Below are 18,872 nucleotides of genomic sequence, written 5' to 3' on the forward strand. Positions count from 1 at the left end.
TCCTTCAGGTTGATAGAATCCAGCCTGGGCAGTATGGCCACCAAGTTTAACTTCCTCATTCACAACCTGGCACAGCTGCGGTTCTCAGGGTTACCATCCAATGAGCAAGCCATCCTCTCGTTCTCGCCGAAAACCTATTCTCTCAAACAAGATGGGCGAATCAAAGGAGTGACCATTTACACCTACCAGAAGAGGTACAACCCTGACAAATACTATGTAAGTATAAGGTAGCTTCTCTGATGAGACAAATTTCACAAATGTGGGTGAGTGTCAATCACTCGTGCTAGTCCAAGTTGCAGCCAACCACTTACTGTAGATTCCGGACTACAGAGCGCACCTGATTAAAAGCCGCTGGCTCTAATTTTAGAAATAAAATCAATTTTTTAATAGTAAAGGCCGCACTGGATTTTAGGCCGCACCGGATTTTCGGCCGCAGGTGTCCCACGTTGTAATATGAGATATTTACACAGAAAGATATTACACGTGAGGATTTTTTAACTTTTAATTAAATCCATATGGTAACAAACAAATATATATTGCAAATGCTTTTTTTCGAACCGTGCCTGTAATACGGCTACTTTTAAATATACATACGTATCGGTAACACAAATTACGTTGCATATACTTTTTTACTGAACAGCACGAACAACATTCCAATATCTCCTAGCGACTGGTAAAAATATATATACTGCAGCCTACCAGGAAAAGTTATTGATCGCCTTTAACTTAAAAGCAGCGTTTTCGCTCGGGTCTGATGAGCTCGCGTAACGCGATCGGGTCTAATCGGGTCTGATGCGCTCGGGTCCGATGTGCTCGCGTAATGCCCCCACCTTCCCGTATATCGCAAACCGGTATCCCACAAGACGCGGCGAAACCGGGTGTGACGTCATAGCATCCCGGGATGTAGTACAGAAAACAAATATAGTTAAAACACTTCTAACTTTAACTAACAAATGAATTACTAAGCGAAAATATTATAAACTAAGTAACTGCCATAAAGGCAGCACAATGCTTTTCTTCGAGTGTTTTCCATGTTGATGAGGGTGAGTACAAATGACTGATTTACAATAATTTAATTGTGAAAGTGCGCTTGATTTATCGTACAATTTCATTGGACCTCTGTGAACTACTCATCAATTTTATTGGTCTACTGTTACGAGGCAAAATGTTTACGAGGCGGCATGAAAAAAAACTATGTATTAGCCGCTCTGGATTAAAGGCCGCAGAGTTCAAAGCTGTTCAAAATGTGGGGAAAAAGTAGCGGCTTATAATCCGGAATCTACGGTATATAATTCAATTCCGTGTCACGTTGTATCTTAATTGCAGATTCTCAATGGGATGAAGGGTGTGTGCCTGTGATTTTCCTCATGCATATCATTTCCTGATGTGAGGTTGTATTAGGAGCAGCAGGAAAACGAATGATTTCCTTGGGGAGAGGGGTGTTTACTTAGGACTGTAAGCATCTAAGATTAGCTTTTGGTGCCTGCCACTTCAGTTCTACAAAGGAAGCTCTTCTATGGTTACGTATTCGGATCTTAAACAGATGGAAGTGAACGTACTGAAAAGTGGATTGGCTAAAAAGTTATACAATTGGCTAAGAGGACTCTAACACTGAAATAAGTTTTCAAGGAAATAATAATGCTCACTAGAATGATGTTTTCCAGCCAGAAGTGGTTGAAAATGAATTCCTTTTGTAGTTGTTCATTTGTTTAAAGTCCACTTAGAAGGAAAACTCCTGCCTACAAGAAACTCCCAGTTTATTGGCTCATGAAGCATTTCTTCATTTATTAAATTTTAGGTCTCAGTAAGTATTTGGTGGGGTATATGTTCCAGGATGAACTCCCAAAATGACATTGCCTTTAATTCTGAGAGAATTCATCCCTTTAGCTGAGCAAGAAAATCCAGCTCTGAAGTCACTAAAAACTTGCTTCAAAATTCACCAGGGTGCCAATGAAGTATTAAGCCAGCAGTGAATACTACTACTGGCTTAATATGACCCAATGGAACTGCAAAATCCTCTGGTGCCCCGGAGAAAGGAGTGAGGATCTCAGAGTGAGCAAAATCGGCTGTCGTTGCCAATCTGGGCCAGTATTTAAATTGTCTGAACAGCACGTTGTACCTCACACTCAGACCCAGACACTGCTGCCGCAAAAAGTCCTGGACCTAGACCATGCTGCTCAGCAACTCGCTCTGGACCCAGATTTTATCGCCCAGCCTGAAGCCACTCTCAAGCTCTTCAAATTAGCTCAGTGCCCAGAGAGATCCAGCATCACACCCGGGCCAGTTGTATCAGCACTGAAACAGAATCTTCTCTGCCTGGACCCCAGCTTCTTCTTCTGCCGCCCAGAGCCATTCAACCTCGCTCCCAGGCCATTCATATGGGCGTCAGAACTCCATTTGCATTGATTCATCTTCTGAACTTGCCTCACCATCACTCACCCCTTCACTCTTTGTGTCAATAATTTAACACAATTTACCTCAGAAAAGGCATTTTTGGTGATGTTTTTAGTCAGATTTCTTCGCGTTTTGATTACCTGGAAGCTGTCACACATATTTGGTAGCGCTATCTTAACCAGACGTAATATGGCACAGTAGGTTAATTGGTCACATGGGTGTAATTGGGCAGAAGGGCCTGTTACTGTACTGTATCTCTAAATAAATAAATAGGTTGAAATTTGGGGGTTTATTTCTCAGTGGACATGATGTCTCAGGAATTCTTCAAGGCATTAGTAGATTGTTTGTATTTTCAAAAGCATGGTTCTTTTAAAAGAAATTCAGCATGATATCGCACTGCATGTTATATTCAAAATGCAAGTAAGATTATGCCCTATCATTTTAAATTAAAGGAGCTCTGTGCATTCCAGTTGGATTCTTCTTATAAAACTGCTTAATGTGATCTTGCATTGAACCATATTCAACGGAAGAGGCTAAAACTCTTGCATTTGCTGAACTGATTGATAGCACCTGAAGTGCAATGAGTTTGAATCAAAGGAAGAAGACTGACATGAACTCGAACTTCTCTCTTGCTTTTGAGTAATTTGCCAATAGAATTGTAATTGTGTAGATGTTGATTTAAGGGATGATTGGGTTTGATTTAGGTTTTGACCTTTTGTTGTCTTCATTATCTTGATTAACAAGGAAATCCTGTTTTGTCAGAACCTTATTGTCTACAATACATCCTAGAAGCTTTTTAACAGTAAGAATGATGATGAATCAGGCAAATGATGTTTTATGGCTGTCATTTTTACCACACAGATATATGTGGTGAGGATATTGCGGGAAGGACAGATTGCACCAATGTTCGTCTTCAGAACATTCGATGAATTCCAAGAGCTTCACAACAAACTAGGCATCCTCTTTCCCCTGTGGAAGCTTCCAGGGTGGGTGTTGAATACACATAAGAAATACTTTGTTATGAATGTTTTGATTATCGCAATTCAGACAAAGGCCATTGTTTTTCCAGCTTTCCCAACAAAGTCGTCCTTGGCCGAACTCACATTAAGGATGTGGCCTCCAAGCGGAAGGTGGAACTGAACAATTACGTACAATATCTGATGAATAGCTCGACTGAAGTAAATGAGGTAAGTGGGTGGAATTGGAATCAAAATGAAGGCTGTCCAGCATGTGTCTGGACTCGCTGTTTTCTTCATTCTATGCATACTGACCCAAATAGAGTCATACAACACTGCAGGCCCTTTGGCCCATCTAATTCAAGCCCAACTATTAATCTGTACCCTTTGACCTACACCCACACTGTACCCTCCCAGCCATATGCCTATCCAAATTTATCTTAAGTATTGAAATGCTGACAGCTCATTCCACACTCTCACCACTCTGAGTGAAGATGTTCCTTTTCAAATTCCCCCTTAAACATTTCACCTTTCACCCTAACCTCTAGTTCCAGTCACACCCAACCTCATGCTTCCATTTAGTTTATAATTTTGTATACATCTATCAAAATTCTCCTCATTGTCTATGATCTAGGGAATAAAGTTCTAAGCACTCTGATCTTCAAGAGGAGCAATTTTGTCCATTGTATCCTTTTGCTTTTAATATTTCTGTAGAAGCCCTTGGTATTCTCCTTCACCTTGTCTGCTAGGGTAACCTCATGCCTTTTAGCCTTCCTAATTTCCTTCTTAAGTGTCCTCTTGCATTTCCTACATTCCTCAAGTACGTTATTTGTTCCCTCCTGCCTATACCTGCTATGTACCTCCTTCTGCCTAACCAGGGCCTCAATATCTCAGGAAAACTAAGCTTCTCAAACCTGACAGGAACATACAAACTATAATCTCAAAATTTCACTTTTGAAGGCCTCCCACTTATCAAGCACACCTTTGCTGAAAATAACCTGTCCCAATCCACTCTTGCCAGGATCCTTTCCAATTTAGAATCTTAACCCAAGCACCAAGACCTATCCTTCTCGATAGTTATCTTGAAATTAATGCATTATGATCACTCAGCACAAAGTGTTCCCTCACACAAACTTCAGTCACATGCCCTGTCTCATTCCCAAATAGGAGATCCAGTATCACACTCTCTTCAGTTGGCATTTCTATGTATTGATGAGGAAACTTCTGAACAGATTCAACAAACTCCATCCCATCCAGCCCTGTACCAGTATGGGAGTCCCAGTCAATATGTGGAAAGCTTACTTCTTATCATAACCTTGTGTTTCTTGCAACAGTCTGTGATATCTCTACAAATCTGCTTCTCCAAATCTCGTTGATTTTTGGGTGGTCTGTAATATAATCCATTAACATAATCATCACTTTCTTACAACCTCACCAGATGAATGCTTCAATTTGTCCTATCTGAACACTGCCATGACATTTTCCCTGACTAGTAATGGAAAATTTACCTCATTTAATCCCTCCTGCTCTATCACAGAACCCCAAAACATTGAGCTGCCAGTCCTGCCCCTCCTGCAACTCTTTTGTTAATGGCTACAGTGTCATAATTCCACATGCTGATCTATGCCCCAAGCTTATCCACCTTTCCTACAATATTTCTTGTATCTAGACTCAACACAGAGCATTAGTCCCACCATGCTCAACCTTTCGATTTGTACATAAGCTTAAAAATATCTTCCCCATAGCCACTCCACTGTCTCTCTGGCACTGGCTCCCACACCTCTTCCACTCTAGGTTAACCCCCCCCCCCCCCAACTGGGCAACAATTAAAATGTGTGGCCACCTACACTCTGTCCGCCAGAGAAAGCAGAATCTCCCAGTGGCCACACATTTTAATTCCACGTCCCATACCCATTCTGATATGTCTCTCCATGGCCTCCTCTACTGTCAAGATGAAGCCACACTCAAGTTGGAGGAACAACACCTTATATTCCGTCTGGGTAGCCTCCAACCTGATGGCATGAATATTGATTTCTCAAACTTCCGTTAATGCCCCTCCTCCCCTTACCCCATCCCTTATTTGTTTATTTATTTCCCCCCTTTTTTCTCTTTTTTTTTCTCTCTCTGCCCTCTCACAATCACTCCTTGCCTGTTCTCCATCTCCCTCTGGTGCTCCCCTCCTCCTTTCTTTCTCCCTAGGCCTCCCGTCCCATGATCCTTTCCCTTCTCCAGCTCTGTATCACTTTCGCCAATCACCTTTCTAGCTCTTAGCTTCACCCCTTCCCCCTCCTGTCTTCTCCTATCATTTCGGATTTCCCCCTCGCCCTCCTACTTTCAAATCTCTTACTATTCGACAGTGCTTCTTATAGATGCTGCCTGGCCTGCTGCGTTCCACCAGCATTTTGTGTGTGTTGCATACCATTTGGGAATCTCTTTCTCATCCACAGAACTTCCTGTCTGTTCCCCTGCCCATTTAATGCTCTATGGGTGCAGCTTGCCTCTTCCTGCGCACCCCCCACTTTTCTAAGCCACAGAGCCAGGCTCAGTGCCAGAGACCTGACCGCTGTGGCTTTCCTGTGCTATGGCCTTCCCCCCCACCCACCCACCCACAACAGTATCCAAAGTGACATCCCCGTTATTGAAGGATAAGGCAAAGGGTAACTCTGCACTGGCTGCCTATCCCCTTTACCCCTCCTGACCGTCACCCAGTTACCTGTGTCCTTCACGTTGGGTGTAACTACCTTCCTGAATTGCCTGTTGATCAACCCCACAGCCTCCAGAATGATCCAGAATTCATCAAGCTCCAGCTTCAACTCCTTATCACAGTCAGTAAGAAGCTGCAGCTGAATGTGCTTGTAGGTGTGGTCGTCAGGGACTCTGGTAGTCTGCCTGATTTCCCACATACCACAAGAGGAGTCTGCCACTCTCCTGCCTGGCTTCTCCACTGCTTTAACTCTGGAATAAGAAAGAAAGAAAAATTAAATGAAAAAATCTACCTACATCCTCTGCCCTCCCCTCACCAAAGCCTCTATGAGCCAAAGTCTAAATTGCTCACTCTTACACTGGCCCACTAACACAATGGCCACTCTGCTTAAACTTAACTTCTTATTGGACCTTGTCAAGTACTGAATTATGCACACTCCAACATTCCCTAGTGATCAGTAACACGCAGAGTATGCAAACTTGCCCCGATTGCTTCTTTTTAAATCTCACTCTCAATCTGCACACTCCATCTCTAGTGATGTGTGGTACATGGCATATCCCAGGAACGAGGTCCTCTCATCAAAAAAAACAACCAGCAGTATTATTAACCCTGTGCACTATCTTGCTCCTAAAAAGGCCACTTGCACTTTTGTTCAGAATTATGCACTAGAAAAAGCTATTAAACTTTATAAACATTCTTTGTTGTTATTTTTCAGTGTGATCTCGTTTACACCTTTTTCCATCCACTAGGCCGAGATGAAAAAGCTGAAGGAGTAGATGGAGTGGTCAAGCCTGCAGGTATTTCAGATGAAGTTTTGCTTGGATGGCATTTATCATTTTGCAGTTTGCTTGTATTTCTGGCATATACTCATTTTGCTGATGCACTATTTATCAGCTTGAAGATTTACATGTTGAGGCATGATTTTTTTTTAAAACATGCATATAGTTGTTACCTTATCTGCTAACACGTAACAGCCTGTGTTTGAGATTTCATGGAATCTGGTTTGCAATCTTGAATTATATAAAGAGGTGGAATGTACACATTTCTTGTAACAGAAACTTCTACCCGAACCACCAGTTCTGGGTTAGTTAGAGCATAGAACAGTACAGGCCCTACAGCCCATTATGTTGTGCCAACCTTTTAACATACTCTAAGATCAATTTAACCTTCCCACTTAACCCTCCATTTTTCTTTCATCCATGTGCGTATTTAAGAGTTAAATTAAATGTCACTAATGAATCTGCCTCTACCACCGGTCCTGGAAGTGCATATTACAAACACACCACTCTCTGTGTTTCCTTTTTTTTAAAAAACTAACCCTGGCATTTACTAACCCACTCTTTCATTTTCTCATCCAAGTCATTTATAAAAATCAGATAGCAGGGGTCCCAGAACACCACTGGTCACCAACCTCCAGGCAGAATCTACCAGCATCCTCTGCCTTCGGTGGGCAAGATGATTCTAAATCCACGCAGCCAAATTTCCCAGGATGAGCCTACCTTGTCAAATGCCTTACTAAAATCCACATATACCACATCCACTGCTCTACCTTCATCAATGTGTTTTATTACATCCTCAAAAAATTCAATCAAGCTCGTGCAGCATGACCTGCCCATCACAGAGCTGTGCTTCTCCAAATGCTCATAGATGCTGTATCTAAGAATCTTCTTCAATCCTTTTCCCATCACTTATTAGTCTATAATTCCCAGAATTATCCTTATTAACTTTCTTGAACAAAGGAATCACGTTTGCCACCCTGCAGTTTTCTGGTACTACTCCTGTGGCCAGTAGGTACACAAAGATCATTGCCAAAGGTGCAGCCATCTCTTACCTCACTTCCTGTCATAAACTGGGTTATATCCTGTCCAACTCAGGGGCTTGCCTATTCTAGTGTTTTTCAATGTTCCAGCATATGCTCTTGCTTAACATGACATGTTCCAGCATATTCGCCTGTTCTTTAATGCTCTCATTTTTGCCTAGGTCCCTCTCATTGGTGAATACTGAAGCAAAGTATTCATTAAGGACCACCTCCAATTCCAGACACATATTTCCTCTTTTATCCCTAATCAGTCCTACCCTCACTCTAATCATCCTCCTGTTCATATATGTGAAGAATGCCTTCGGGTATTCATAACCTTATTCGCCAAAGCCTTCTCATGTCTCATTCTTGATTTCCTAAGTCCCTTCTTAAGCTCCTTCCTTGCAATTTTCTAGAACACCGTCAGATCCTTGCTTCCTGAACCTTAAATATGCTTTCTTTCTCTTGACCCGAGGTTCCACTGCTCTTGTCAAACATGGTTACTTCAGTCTGTCATCCACTCCCTGCCAAACCTATCCACTTGTTTAGGTTACTATCAGTCTCATTTCTTAAGTTTTCTTTGTTTAGAAATTGCTCCAGTCGGCAGTATTCCTAATAATGTGGCTGCTTCATCAAGCTTTAGATTGTGAAGACTTTAACTAGCATTGTCAGATCACAATTTTCTTGGGGATGTTCTAATTTTTGGTGACTTTTTGTATGATACAAGGAAAGTAGGTTTTGAAAAAACCCATTACATAATAGCGATAAAAGTGTAGGCTAATAAATCTGTCCTTTCCCTATCATTGTGGATTTCAACCAGGCTACTTGAAGAAGTTTCTGAACAACTATTACCGACATATCAACTGTGAACTAGAGGAGCCAACACACTTGACCACTGTTATACCACCGTTAAGAATGCTTAACATGCCACCCAACACTCACACTTTGGAAAGTCCGATCAGTAGCTGTAGTTATACTTCTGCATATAGGCAAAGACTAAAGCACCGAGGTGATGACCAAGAAGGTAGTCAAGGGAGACGGAGGAACACTTATAGGACTACATTGAGTCAGAGGACTGGAAAATATTCAAGGATTCATCTTAGAGTCTAGATTAATATGCCGCAGTTGTCACCGACTTCATCGAGACCTGTCTGACCTTGAGATCATACTGAACTTATCCAAACCAAAAGCCGTGGATGAACTAGGAGATTCGTAGTCTGCCAAGGGTTAGATTGCGGTATTCAAGGCCGGTGATTCAGAACTATAAAAGAAGTCCAGGTATGACTTAATGGAAGGCTATTTTAAGAGTGAAGAAACAATTCTGATTGAAGTTAGAGACTGAATCGGATGCACATCAGCTCTGACAGGGTTTGCAGGCCATTACTTCCTTCAAAGCAAACCCTAAGAGAGAGCTGTGATGCTTCACTCCCGTATGAGGTCAATGCCTTTTATGCACTCTTTAAAAGGTAGTATAGAACCACCCCTATGTGAATCCCTGCAGCATCTGGTGATCCTGTGAACTCTGTTTCAGAGGACAATGCCTATCCTGCCTATCCTGTGCCTGACATATGAAACAATTACAAAGAAGGCATGACGTCAGCTATATTTCATTCAGACTTTCAGGAGACATGTTAAAGACACTCAAATTTCTACGGACGTACCATGGAGAGCATTCTAACTGATTGCATCACCGTCTGGTATTTTGGAGCCACTGCACAGGATCAGAAAAGGCTGCAGAAAGCTGTAAACTCAGCCAGCTCCCTCATGGGTACTAGCCTCCTCAGCCTTAAGGACACCTTCAAAAGATAATGCATCCATCATTAAGGACCCCATCATCCAGGACATGCCCTTTTCTCATTGCTACCATCAAGGAGGAGGTACAGGGACCTGAAGCGACACACTCAGTGTTTCAAGAATAGCTTCTTCCCTTCTGCCACTAATGAACTCATAACAGTACCTCACTTTTTTTCCGCCTTTTTAAAAAAACTTTTTGCACTACTTATTTAATTTAATTTTTTAAATTTATATTATCGTAACTTAGTTTTTATTATATATTGCAATGTACTGCTGCTACAAAACAACAAATTTCATGACATATACATGTGATATTAAACCTGATTCCTGATTCCTGATTCTGATTGAAGATCCTCTCACGTTTAGTTTCACCACTTTTTCAGGATGCAGTGTTTTTATTTGTTCTCCTGCCCCCATGGCTGAGCATGTTAGAGAGAATTTGGAGCTTTCAAAGTCATTGTGGCTCATTTTGTATTGTTGAAAAAAGTTATTTAAATATAATTCTACGTCGAGCAAATTCAAAGCAGAAGGTGGTTGGAATTAGATATCATTGATAATGGTTCATGACTCATTCATTCATTATGTAAGTACCCATGGGTAAATTTTTTTTATTTCTTTTTAACAGAGATAGTTTCACCATCTGCCAATTCAGGTCAAGTAGGTGGAGAGGTTAAACTGTCCATTTCATACAGGAACAGTACACTATTCATCATGGTAATGCACATACGAGACCTGGTAAGTGAAAATTAAGCTCGGAACTATGGCTCTGCTCTCTGTTTCCGGAGGACTGGAAAATTGTAAATGTCACCCCCACTCGTTAAGAGGAGAGGAAGACAGAAGAATGGAAGTTATAGGCCAATTAGTCAGGCTTCAGTGGTTGGGATGATGGTGGAGTCCATTACTAAGGATGAGGTTTTGGGGTACTTGAGGCAAATTATATAATAGGCCAAAGTCAATATAGTTTCCTTAAGGGGAAGTCTTGCTGGACAAATGTGTTGGTATTCTTTAAGGAAGTAACGGGCAGGATAGTTAGAGGAGAGTCAGTGGATGTTTTCTATTTTATCTGCCAAGGAAGTTTTCTGCCATCATCTTGGTAGCAGTGTACATTCAATGTCAGGCAGGCACTGGAGGCCTGTACTATTGGAGTTTAGAAAAATGAAGGGGATTTCATTTAGAACTATCAAATATTGATAGTGGATGTGAAGAGAATGTTTCCTATTGTGGTGAGTCTAGGACTAGAGGGACGTCCATTTAAAACAAAGCTGAGGAGGAATTTTGTTTACCAAAGGGTGGTGAATCAGGGGAATTCATTGCCACAGACAGCAGTGAAGGCCAAGTCACTGAGTATATTTAAAGTAGAGGTTGATAGGTTCTTGATTAGTCAGAGTGTCGAAGGTTACAGGGAGAAGGCAGGAGAATGGGATTGAGAGGGGAAATAATTCAGCCATCATAGAATGGCAGAACAGATTTGATGGGCCAAATGGCCTAATTCTGCTCCTTTCTCTTATGGTCTCTGACCATTTTTCCTAGATTTATGTACAACCACAGACTAGCTTCTCTGTCCCTTAGGTGTAACCAAATTCAAACTGGAATTCAGCCACTCTCATTTACTTTGAATCTGTTAGCCTTGTCACTTTTCATTTCTTTATTTTCTGTTCCATTATCTGACACAAGGATTCCTAGATTCCTTTGTATTACTGCTTTTCAAATGTTGCAAAAACTTAAACCTTGACGATAACCTTGTTTTTTTCAACAGTTGGATACCTTTGTAGCATCATGGGAAGCATTTGTTATGCAATTATACTTAAGTTTTTAATGATGAAGCACTTTGCTTGTATATAAAGATTTTTATATTTTGATTATAGGTAACTGAGGATGGAGCAGATCCAAATCCTTATGTAAAAACATATTTACTTCCTGATCCACATAAAATAACCAAGCACAAGACAAAGGTATCAAGGAAGACACGAAACCCAACCTACAATGAAATGGTAAGCATCTGCTGGAGTTTCTCCTCCAGCTTTTACCTTTGAGCCCCTTTAGAAAGTTTACCGTTTGACCTGTGAGCAAGTGCTTAAGCTGGCAGATTCTGAAGAACAGTAATTGCAATGCCAATTTGAAAGGAAGAAGTACAGATTCTGGCATGAAGCTATCGAGGAGGCAAACTTCACTTAATTAAGACGAGTGACTGGCAGAAAACCTTTTAAATCTCTTCCCTCATTGTAAACAGATTAAAGTTAGCGGCTCCTGTCAGAGTGCCAATGCTATCTAGAACTAATGAAATCCATTCTGGATTACTTTATCTGCTGGTGATTAAAATATTAGCTTCTGAGTAATTCATTTGGCCCATTGAGTCTGCTCTGCCATTTCATCAAAGCTAATCCAATTCTCCTCTCAGCCCCAATTTCTTGCCTTCTCCTAGTATCCCATCATGCCCTGACCAATTAAGCAATGTATTTCTTTCCCTTTGTAATGTCACTGAACCGTTTGGGATTTTCTGATCCTACAGCCTCTTTGTCACCGATGGCAATCATTTTTACACGAGCATTGTTTTAGACATCCTTAAAATATCTTAACAGCTCCAGTTTGTAGAGATACCCTGGACCTACCCACTCATCCACAAAGTCTCGGAGCTCTTTTTTGTGCCCTTTGCTCTATAAGAATTGGAATGCTTTTAGCAGCAATCCAAAAATATATGTTGACATGTGTAAAGTTCTTGGCCAGATCCAGCTAGAGAGATGTTGAAGAGTGCTGGCACTTCTGCAGCTGTATGTAATGATGACCCAGCCATGTGAAGACACTAATTAAATGTCCCACAATTAAGGCTGAATTCCATTCTATCGGTAACAGCCTTAGATTGTCATTCTTTGTCACCCTTGGGCAATTCGCTCTCTATTCCCCCTCATTTATAGAATATCTTGATTATTTGTTTGGACAAAAGGCATAATCAAAATAAACAGTTATTGTCTCATGAAGTTTCAAAAAGCATCAAATAATGATTTCTGTTGTAACTACTGGGGAAAGCACTAGTTAATTGCAATAAAACTAACAGAGCATCCTGCTCTGCTTTGCAAAATAGCACATATACACACATCTTCCTACCGCTGTGTTGGGATCACTTGCACATAGGAGGAGCTATCATAGTAAATGTCTAAAGTGAAAAAATACACACATTATTGAGATTTTTAGGTAGTATTGCAGTACCTTTATTAGGAAAAAATTTCTTCTCACTTGTAAAAATACCTCAGCTGCCAACTTTGAACTTGCACCGTATTGAAATAATGTTGAATGTCTTTTCTTTTTCTTTTAGTTGGTGTACAGTGGATACAGTAAAGAATCACTCAAACAGAGGGAGTTGCAGCTGAGTGTGTTGAGTGCTGAGTCATTACGAGAAAACGTTTACCTTGGTGGCATTACATTAACTCTGAAGGAATTTGACTTAAGCAAGGAAACCATTAACTGGTACAAATTGACTGCTGCATCCAGTGGGTAACTCCCTACCACATCTTGCACAAAGTATGTGAAAAGTGGAACAATTTGCAAAGAGAAACCCAACCAGACTCCTGCAATTTACTTGAAAGAAGACTTTAACTGTGGACAAACAGCAATTCAAGCTGATGCACATTGCCAATGGACCAATCAGTTTGATGAATTCACAAAGAGTTGCATGCACTTAATGTCACCTTCATTCTATATCTTCTCTTAATTTCTCTGATTAAAGAATGGTGGGAAATCAAGTGTGCCAAAAGAAACTGTTGAAGAACTTCACTATTTGCAGCGCAAAACCATGCCTTTCTTTATTATGCCTCCAAACTGTCAATTAAATTCAAGGTGCTAAATTCACTGGCTAACTCAGACATGTTATATTTCCCAGGGAGCGGCACAAGAAAGATCAGGCACAAGGCGATTAATTGTCCCAACTTCAATTCAATGGGCTGCTTTTAATGGAACTAAATAAAAAGATACAAGTTTTACTGCCTCAAGGATTGTCTGTAAAAATACAGATGGAATATATGCTCTATGCAGGAGATCTTTAATCTGTGGTATGTGACCTCTTTTCTATGATTAATGCCATTGGAGAAGATCCAGGACTAATCACCCCACAGGCAGACATAATAAATAAAGAAAATGAGTGCATCGAAAGGCTTGCTCAAGCATTAAGTCTCTCAGATGTGGTCATTAAATAACAATTGTGTAAAAGGTGAAGCTGCAGTGAAGCTGAACAGTGAATGCCAAAGTATAAGGAGGAAATTATGAATTTACTTGTAGATCCATTACTATTCTACTTGGGTCCAAAATCTGAGTTAAGAGAATTTGTGAGTTTGCAGTCACATAAATAAGTATTGCTAATAGCAAAATTCAAGAGATTTCAACTACTAGATGATATGTTGATTTCTTGGATGTATTTTCTCTATTGCTTTACTGTTACAGTACTAAACTTGCATGCATAAAAATAAGTTGTAAAATTGAAAAGGCACATCAAATATGCAAGTGGGTTTCACCTGTGGTTATATATTTTTTGTTGCTGTAATTCTTGCAAACAAAAAAGCAGCACGAGTAGCAATTTTATAAGGTGTAGCTTACTTTCTAACACATCTCAGTTGCCAGAGAAAAAAGGATTCCTAAAGGATGACAAGCCACTTAAGGCAGTGCAATGGAAATGATAAAGGAAAATACTTTTCTGAGAAGTGCGTATATGGTTGTTTCCAAGATTTGGTGAAAAGTACAAAAAAATTTGGAGAAGGTGTGCTAACACATTCGACTACACCTTTTCTTTAAGCGTTTGCCCTTCGGCTATGACATGCACATGATACTCAGTTTATGTACCACTGGTTTGTCTTCCAAGGCAATATTTTTGCTATTACCTTGTGTGCAAGATTTGGCATTTAACTATGGAAATGTGGAATTGTTCAAGGCAATAAAATGGAAAGTTGTTGTATTTCCTTAATTCACCTCATCTTCTCTCACAGCAGTCAAAACTGACAGACTTGACATTTGCCCCAGCCGGTAAATAATTCTGCAGAAGCCCACAGTTGCTGCAGATTTCCAGTTGCCTCGGCAACCATGGGTACCTCTGAATGATGGATTTGCACAAACTGACCAAGTAGTATTTTGTCTCTAGAATGTCTTGCCGACAGTGTTTTTTGACTGAATCAAGAGCAGAATAATTTAGTTAAATGCTTCAGCTGTTCTAATCTTAAGAGGTTTACAGCTCTTTTGATGATTCCCCCCCCCCATCCAACTATTGATTAGATTGCACCAGATAAATGTCATGTGTCTTTTGCCTATTTATTTAATAGGTTGCCCCTAATGAACCAAATTCAGAGCTGAAATGTAGCAAATTTCAGTTTCAAATATGTTAACATCACCTTGGGTTTTCAAGTTTGTTTTTTTTTAAGTTATTGCATATATTCCACTGAAAATACACTACTTTCAACTTCAAGAAAGCACAGATTACAAATACAAGTTTTGATTGATCTTCTGGTAAGATTCAGACAAAAATATTAGCCCTGAACAGGAGAAACAAATGGTGTATCATTTCTATGTTGCACCTTTTTTCTTAGAAGGATATCATTTTTGTGCCTTGCTCAACCTTTGTAGCTAAGTGCATGCACATTAATTACTTTTGTATGTTGAAAATTAAATTCAGCTGCTTACGTCTATTTTAATGTAAATAAATTTGTCCATGACATTTTAAAATTCTAAATCTTCACCCTTAATGAAGATGAATAAATAACCATTAAAATTAATAGCTGACTATTAATTATTTCCCAAGTTGATGACAGTTTCATTTGGGTGGTATCAACAGAACCTCCTTCACAGTAGCTGAATGGGGAAGCGAAAGCATTAATTTTCACTACGGTAGGTTAAATTTAGGACTTTGAGAAAAGCTAAATTTAAGCATTAAATGGTAATAAATTGTGTTTATTTATCATGTAGTATCACTGAATAGTTGCAGAGATTCTTATAAATCTTTGCAAAGAAATTATCAAACGGGAGAAAGTGAAATTCTGCCTATGACTTTAGGGGCAGGAGGTCCACTGATTTGGTAATTTGACATTTCATTTTGCTACTGTTGGATGCTACGCTGTATTAATTGCAACTGTAGCTAAACAAAAATCATGGGGTGCAAAATTGTTGCCTTGACTGATCTGCATCACCATTAGATCTAAGAACCAAGTGTATGTTTTGATCAGGTTTTTTTTCTTTGAGTAAAGATGTACAGTATTTCTATCCAAATCCTGTCTGCATCCAAGTGGACAAAATGTGACTCCATAACTGTTAAATATATAACTTGTTTTTAATAAAGTCATTTTCAAAAATCATATTGTTTTGTATTTTCTGACTGTTTTGCAGTACAGTTGGTTCCATCCTAAAAAACAACTTACAAATAAATGTTAATTGAGTGGATAACCAAAAGCCAGTGTTTCAAAGAAATTGGTCTGTGTGAAATGATCCTTAAAATAATCTGGTGGAGCTGCATAACTGACTGAAAATGGAGGCAAGTTCTGTTACAACATTTTAAAAGTTTCAGGACAAGCATTTCAACATGCAAGGCCCAGTAAATTGGACTAGTACAGCTATATGGTGGGCTGAAGGGCCTATTTCTGTCCTGTATAACTAATGATGTTTAGATGGAGAGGTTGGGACATCCATACTCAAAAGAGGAAGTGGTGGAAGTCAAAAGGAAAACTGAGATGAGGTTATTCAACTTTCCAGCAGTGCCCACATCCTGTAACTGAACAAAACAATACAGAATGTTTTCATTAGCCAAAATTAACATTTCCTTAAATTCTGCTGATGCTCTTGGCACTTGCTCTCCCATTTCCTCCCTTTCCAGAATCTAGTGTCATCTCATTTAGCAGCAAACAGCTTTGTAATTTCCACACATCTATACGTAATAATATTCAGACTCCCCTTCATCTTTTTTGTAATTCAGCAATCTCACGTCTGCACACTCCTTGCTATCTCAGTTGCAACCATAACACTTTTTTCCAGTTTCCACCATTATATTCCCCATAACCACTACAAAATACAGTGGGCATTTTCTGCTGCTGCTCCACGATTTGCTCACTCCTAAGTTGTGTGCAGCTCTGACTGTAGTTACTCTCATTCAATCCAGTTCTGCTCTTGTGCCTTTTATTCATTTGCCATTCAATACATTGAAATGAGTAGATTCAAGGGTTTGTTCTGCCTCCTTAAAGGCAAATGCAAAGGATGGAGACACCACTGAACTTTTAGTTTGCTTTCTGTTCCATCAATTGGTCTTTAGGCTGCATTTAAGAAATCTAAAGTCTATGATTCAGTATTAAAATTGAGCTTGAACTCCAGATTAATTCAGCAGAGAAAGTAAATGATAGTGGTTGAAGGGAGTTTTAACGACAGGAGGCTCAAGACTCAACGCTAAGTCCCTATTTCATGGTTTATATAAAATGAGGGACAATAAGTGAGAAGTTGGGCATTGATACCAAAAGAGCAATGTGGATGACACTGAAGGAAGGGAGTTCTATACTGCTGGAAGGTATTACTTGACTGATTAGATGGATACAAAAGTGGCAGTAGAATTAAATCTGAAGTGTGAAATACTGTATCTAGGGTAGGCAAATAAAATGTATAATTGGTAGGATGTTATGAGATGATGAGGGAACTTTGATACTGGAGGAAATTTTTGGAGGAAGTTGGTGAGTGAAGCAGCTTCTGTGGAGGTGATGGGATAGTCAATAATTCAGGCTGAAACCCTGTTTCAGGACTGGGATGTTCAAGTCTACGTCCACAGAACCCTGAAAGTGCCAGGATGTAAAATATAATGTGCTATATGACGTGGATGTGTGTGTATATTTTGGACAAGACGTAGAACATAGAAATCATGCATGATTGTACAAAGCACAAGTTGGGCCACAGCTCAGGAATGGTGTAGAGTTCTGGTCACTATATACCAGCAGGGCTGTAAGCACTGGACAGGATATGGACCACAGACATGAGGACATCTGCAGATGCTGGAAATCCAAGCAACGGACACAAACTGCCAAAGGGACTTAGCAGGCCAGGTAGCATCTGTGGAAAAGGTCTCAGCCTGCAATGTTGACTGTTTACTCTTCTTCATAGACGCTGAGTTCCTCCAGCATTTTGTGTGTTTTGCAATGGGTGTATGGAGATGCCTGAACAATGCTGCCTGGATTGTACAGGTTGTTCAGACTGGGGTTGAGTATACAATTGAGACAGGAATGATTCCTCTTGCAGTGAAGATCAAAGGGGGATGCATTTAATTGCAAGAAGCATTGGACAGATACATGAAAAAAAACTTCTCATTCAGCAAGCTGTGGGGATCTAAACCTCACTGCAGAAACACTCAATACTTGACTGATAAGTACAAGGTTAGGGATCAAGAGATAAGAGTTCGGATTAAATTAATGTTCCCGTTCACTTGGTATTAACATGGTGAACCAAATGGGGTCCTTGCACGGTGTAAATGTCTTTGATTGTGGCTACATACTGACTAAGGAGAAGGCCGCCGCAGAAAGTATCTGTCACAATGTATTCTCCAAAATTGTGCCCTGTCCTCTGAGAACTGAGAGGAGTGCAGGTAGAAAGTCAGAGAACTCTGATAACAAATCAATTTGCCCAATCTGCTGCAACCTTTGTGATAAATGAGAAGGGATGATAATCACGTAGCCCAGCATTTTAATATAATCTTACACTCTCCGAGGCTCTGAAACAGTTGAAGAATGCTACGCCTGAATGTATCAGCAATGTCAACCTGAGAAAAGAAATCTGAAATTGCTTGAAGTGCACTAATGTTGTTAATTAGAGTCAAGCAATGTACAGGATTGTGCAAAGATTTCCACTAAAGCAATGATTATGAGAGATTACATAATGAGGCTGGTTAATATAGTTGAGCAACGGCTGCCAAGTTAACCGAAGACTTCTGAAAAAGCATACAAAATGACCAGGTGCAAGGGCATAACTGTAATCCTTCTGGGAAGTTAAAGATGCGTCACAGATATAGTACAGAAACACGCCCTTCAGCAAACTAATGATCAACTACCCATTAAGATTAATCCGCATTAATTCCATTTATTATTCACATCAACTCCCAGGAAATTCCACCATTCGTCTACACATTAGGGGCAATTTACAATGGCTAATTAACATACATATTCCGGGTGTGGGAGGAAACTGTAGTACCAGAGGACACCCACATGGTTATGGGGGGGCGGGGGAGTTT

General features: G+C 40.1%; 1 protein-coding gene across 3 annotated transcripts in view; it reads left to right on the plus strand.

Annotated features, from left to right (window-relative positions):
- Nucleotides 1-15,972, plus strand: part of pik3c2a (phosphatidylinositol-4-phosphate 3-kinase, catalytic subunit type 2 alpha) — a 156,252-nt gene extending 140,280 nt beyond the window's left edge. For 2 of the 3 annotated variants that reach the window (XM_073049393.1, XM_073049392.1), the window contains exons 27-33: nt 9-216; nt 3,256-3,380; nt 3,464-3,581; nt 6,770-6,851; nt 10,272-10,381; nt 11,512-11,637; nt 12,957-15,972. In XM_073049393.1, the coding sequence (XP_072905494.1) occupies nt 9-216; nt 3,256-3,380; nt 3,464-3,581; nt 6,770-6,851; nt 10,272-10,381; nt 11,512-11,637; nt 12,957-13,139 (952 nt within the window). In that variant the 3' untranslated portion in view covers nt 13,140-15,972. Of the gene's footprint in view, nt 1-8; nt 217-3,255; nt 3,381-3,463; nt 3,582-6,769; nt 6,852-10,271; nt 10,385-11,511; nt 11,638-12,956 lie in introns of those variants that run through there. The other variant, XM_073049394.1, reaches the window with a different exon arrangement.
- The last annotated feature ends 2,900 nt before the right edge of the window (nt 15,973-18,872 follow it).

This window comes from Hemitrygon akajei, chromosome 6 (genome assembly GCF_048418815.1).
Source record: "Hemitrygon akajei chromosome 6, sHemAka1.3, whole genome shotgun sequence".
NCBI lineage: Eukaryota > Metazoa > Chordata > Chondrichthyes > Myliobatiformes > Dasyatidae > Hemitrygon > Hemitrygon akajei.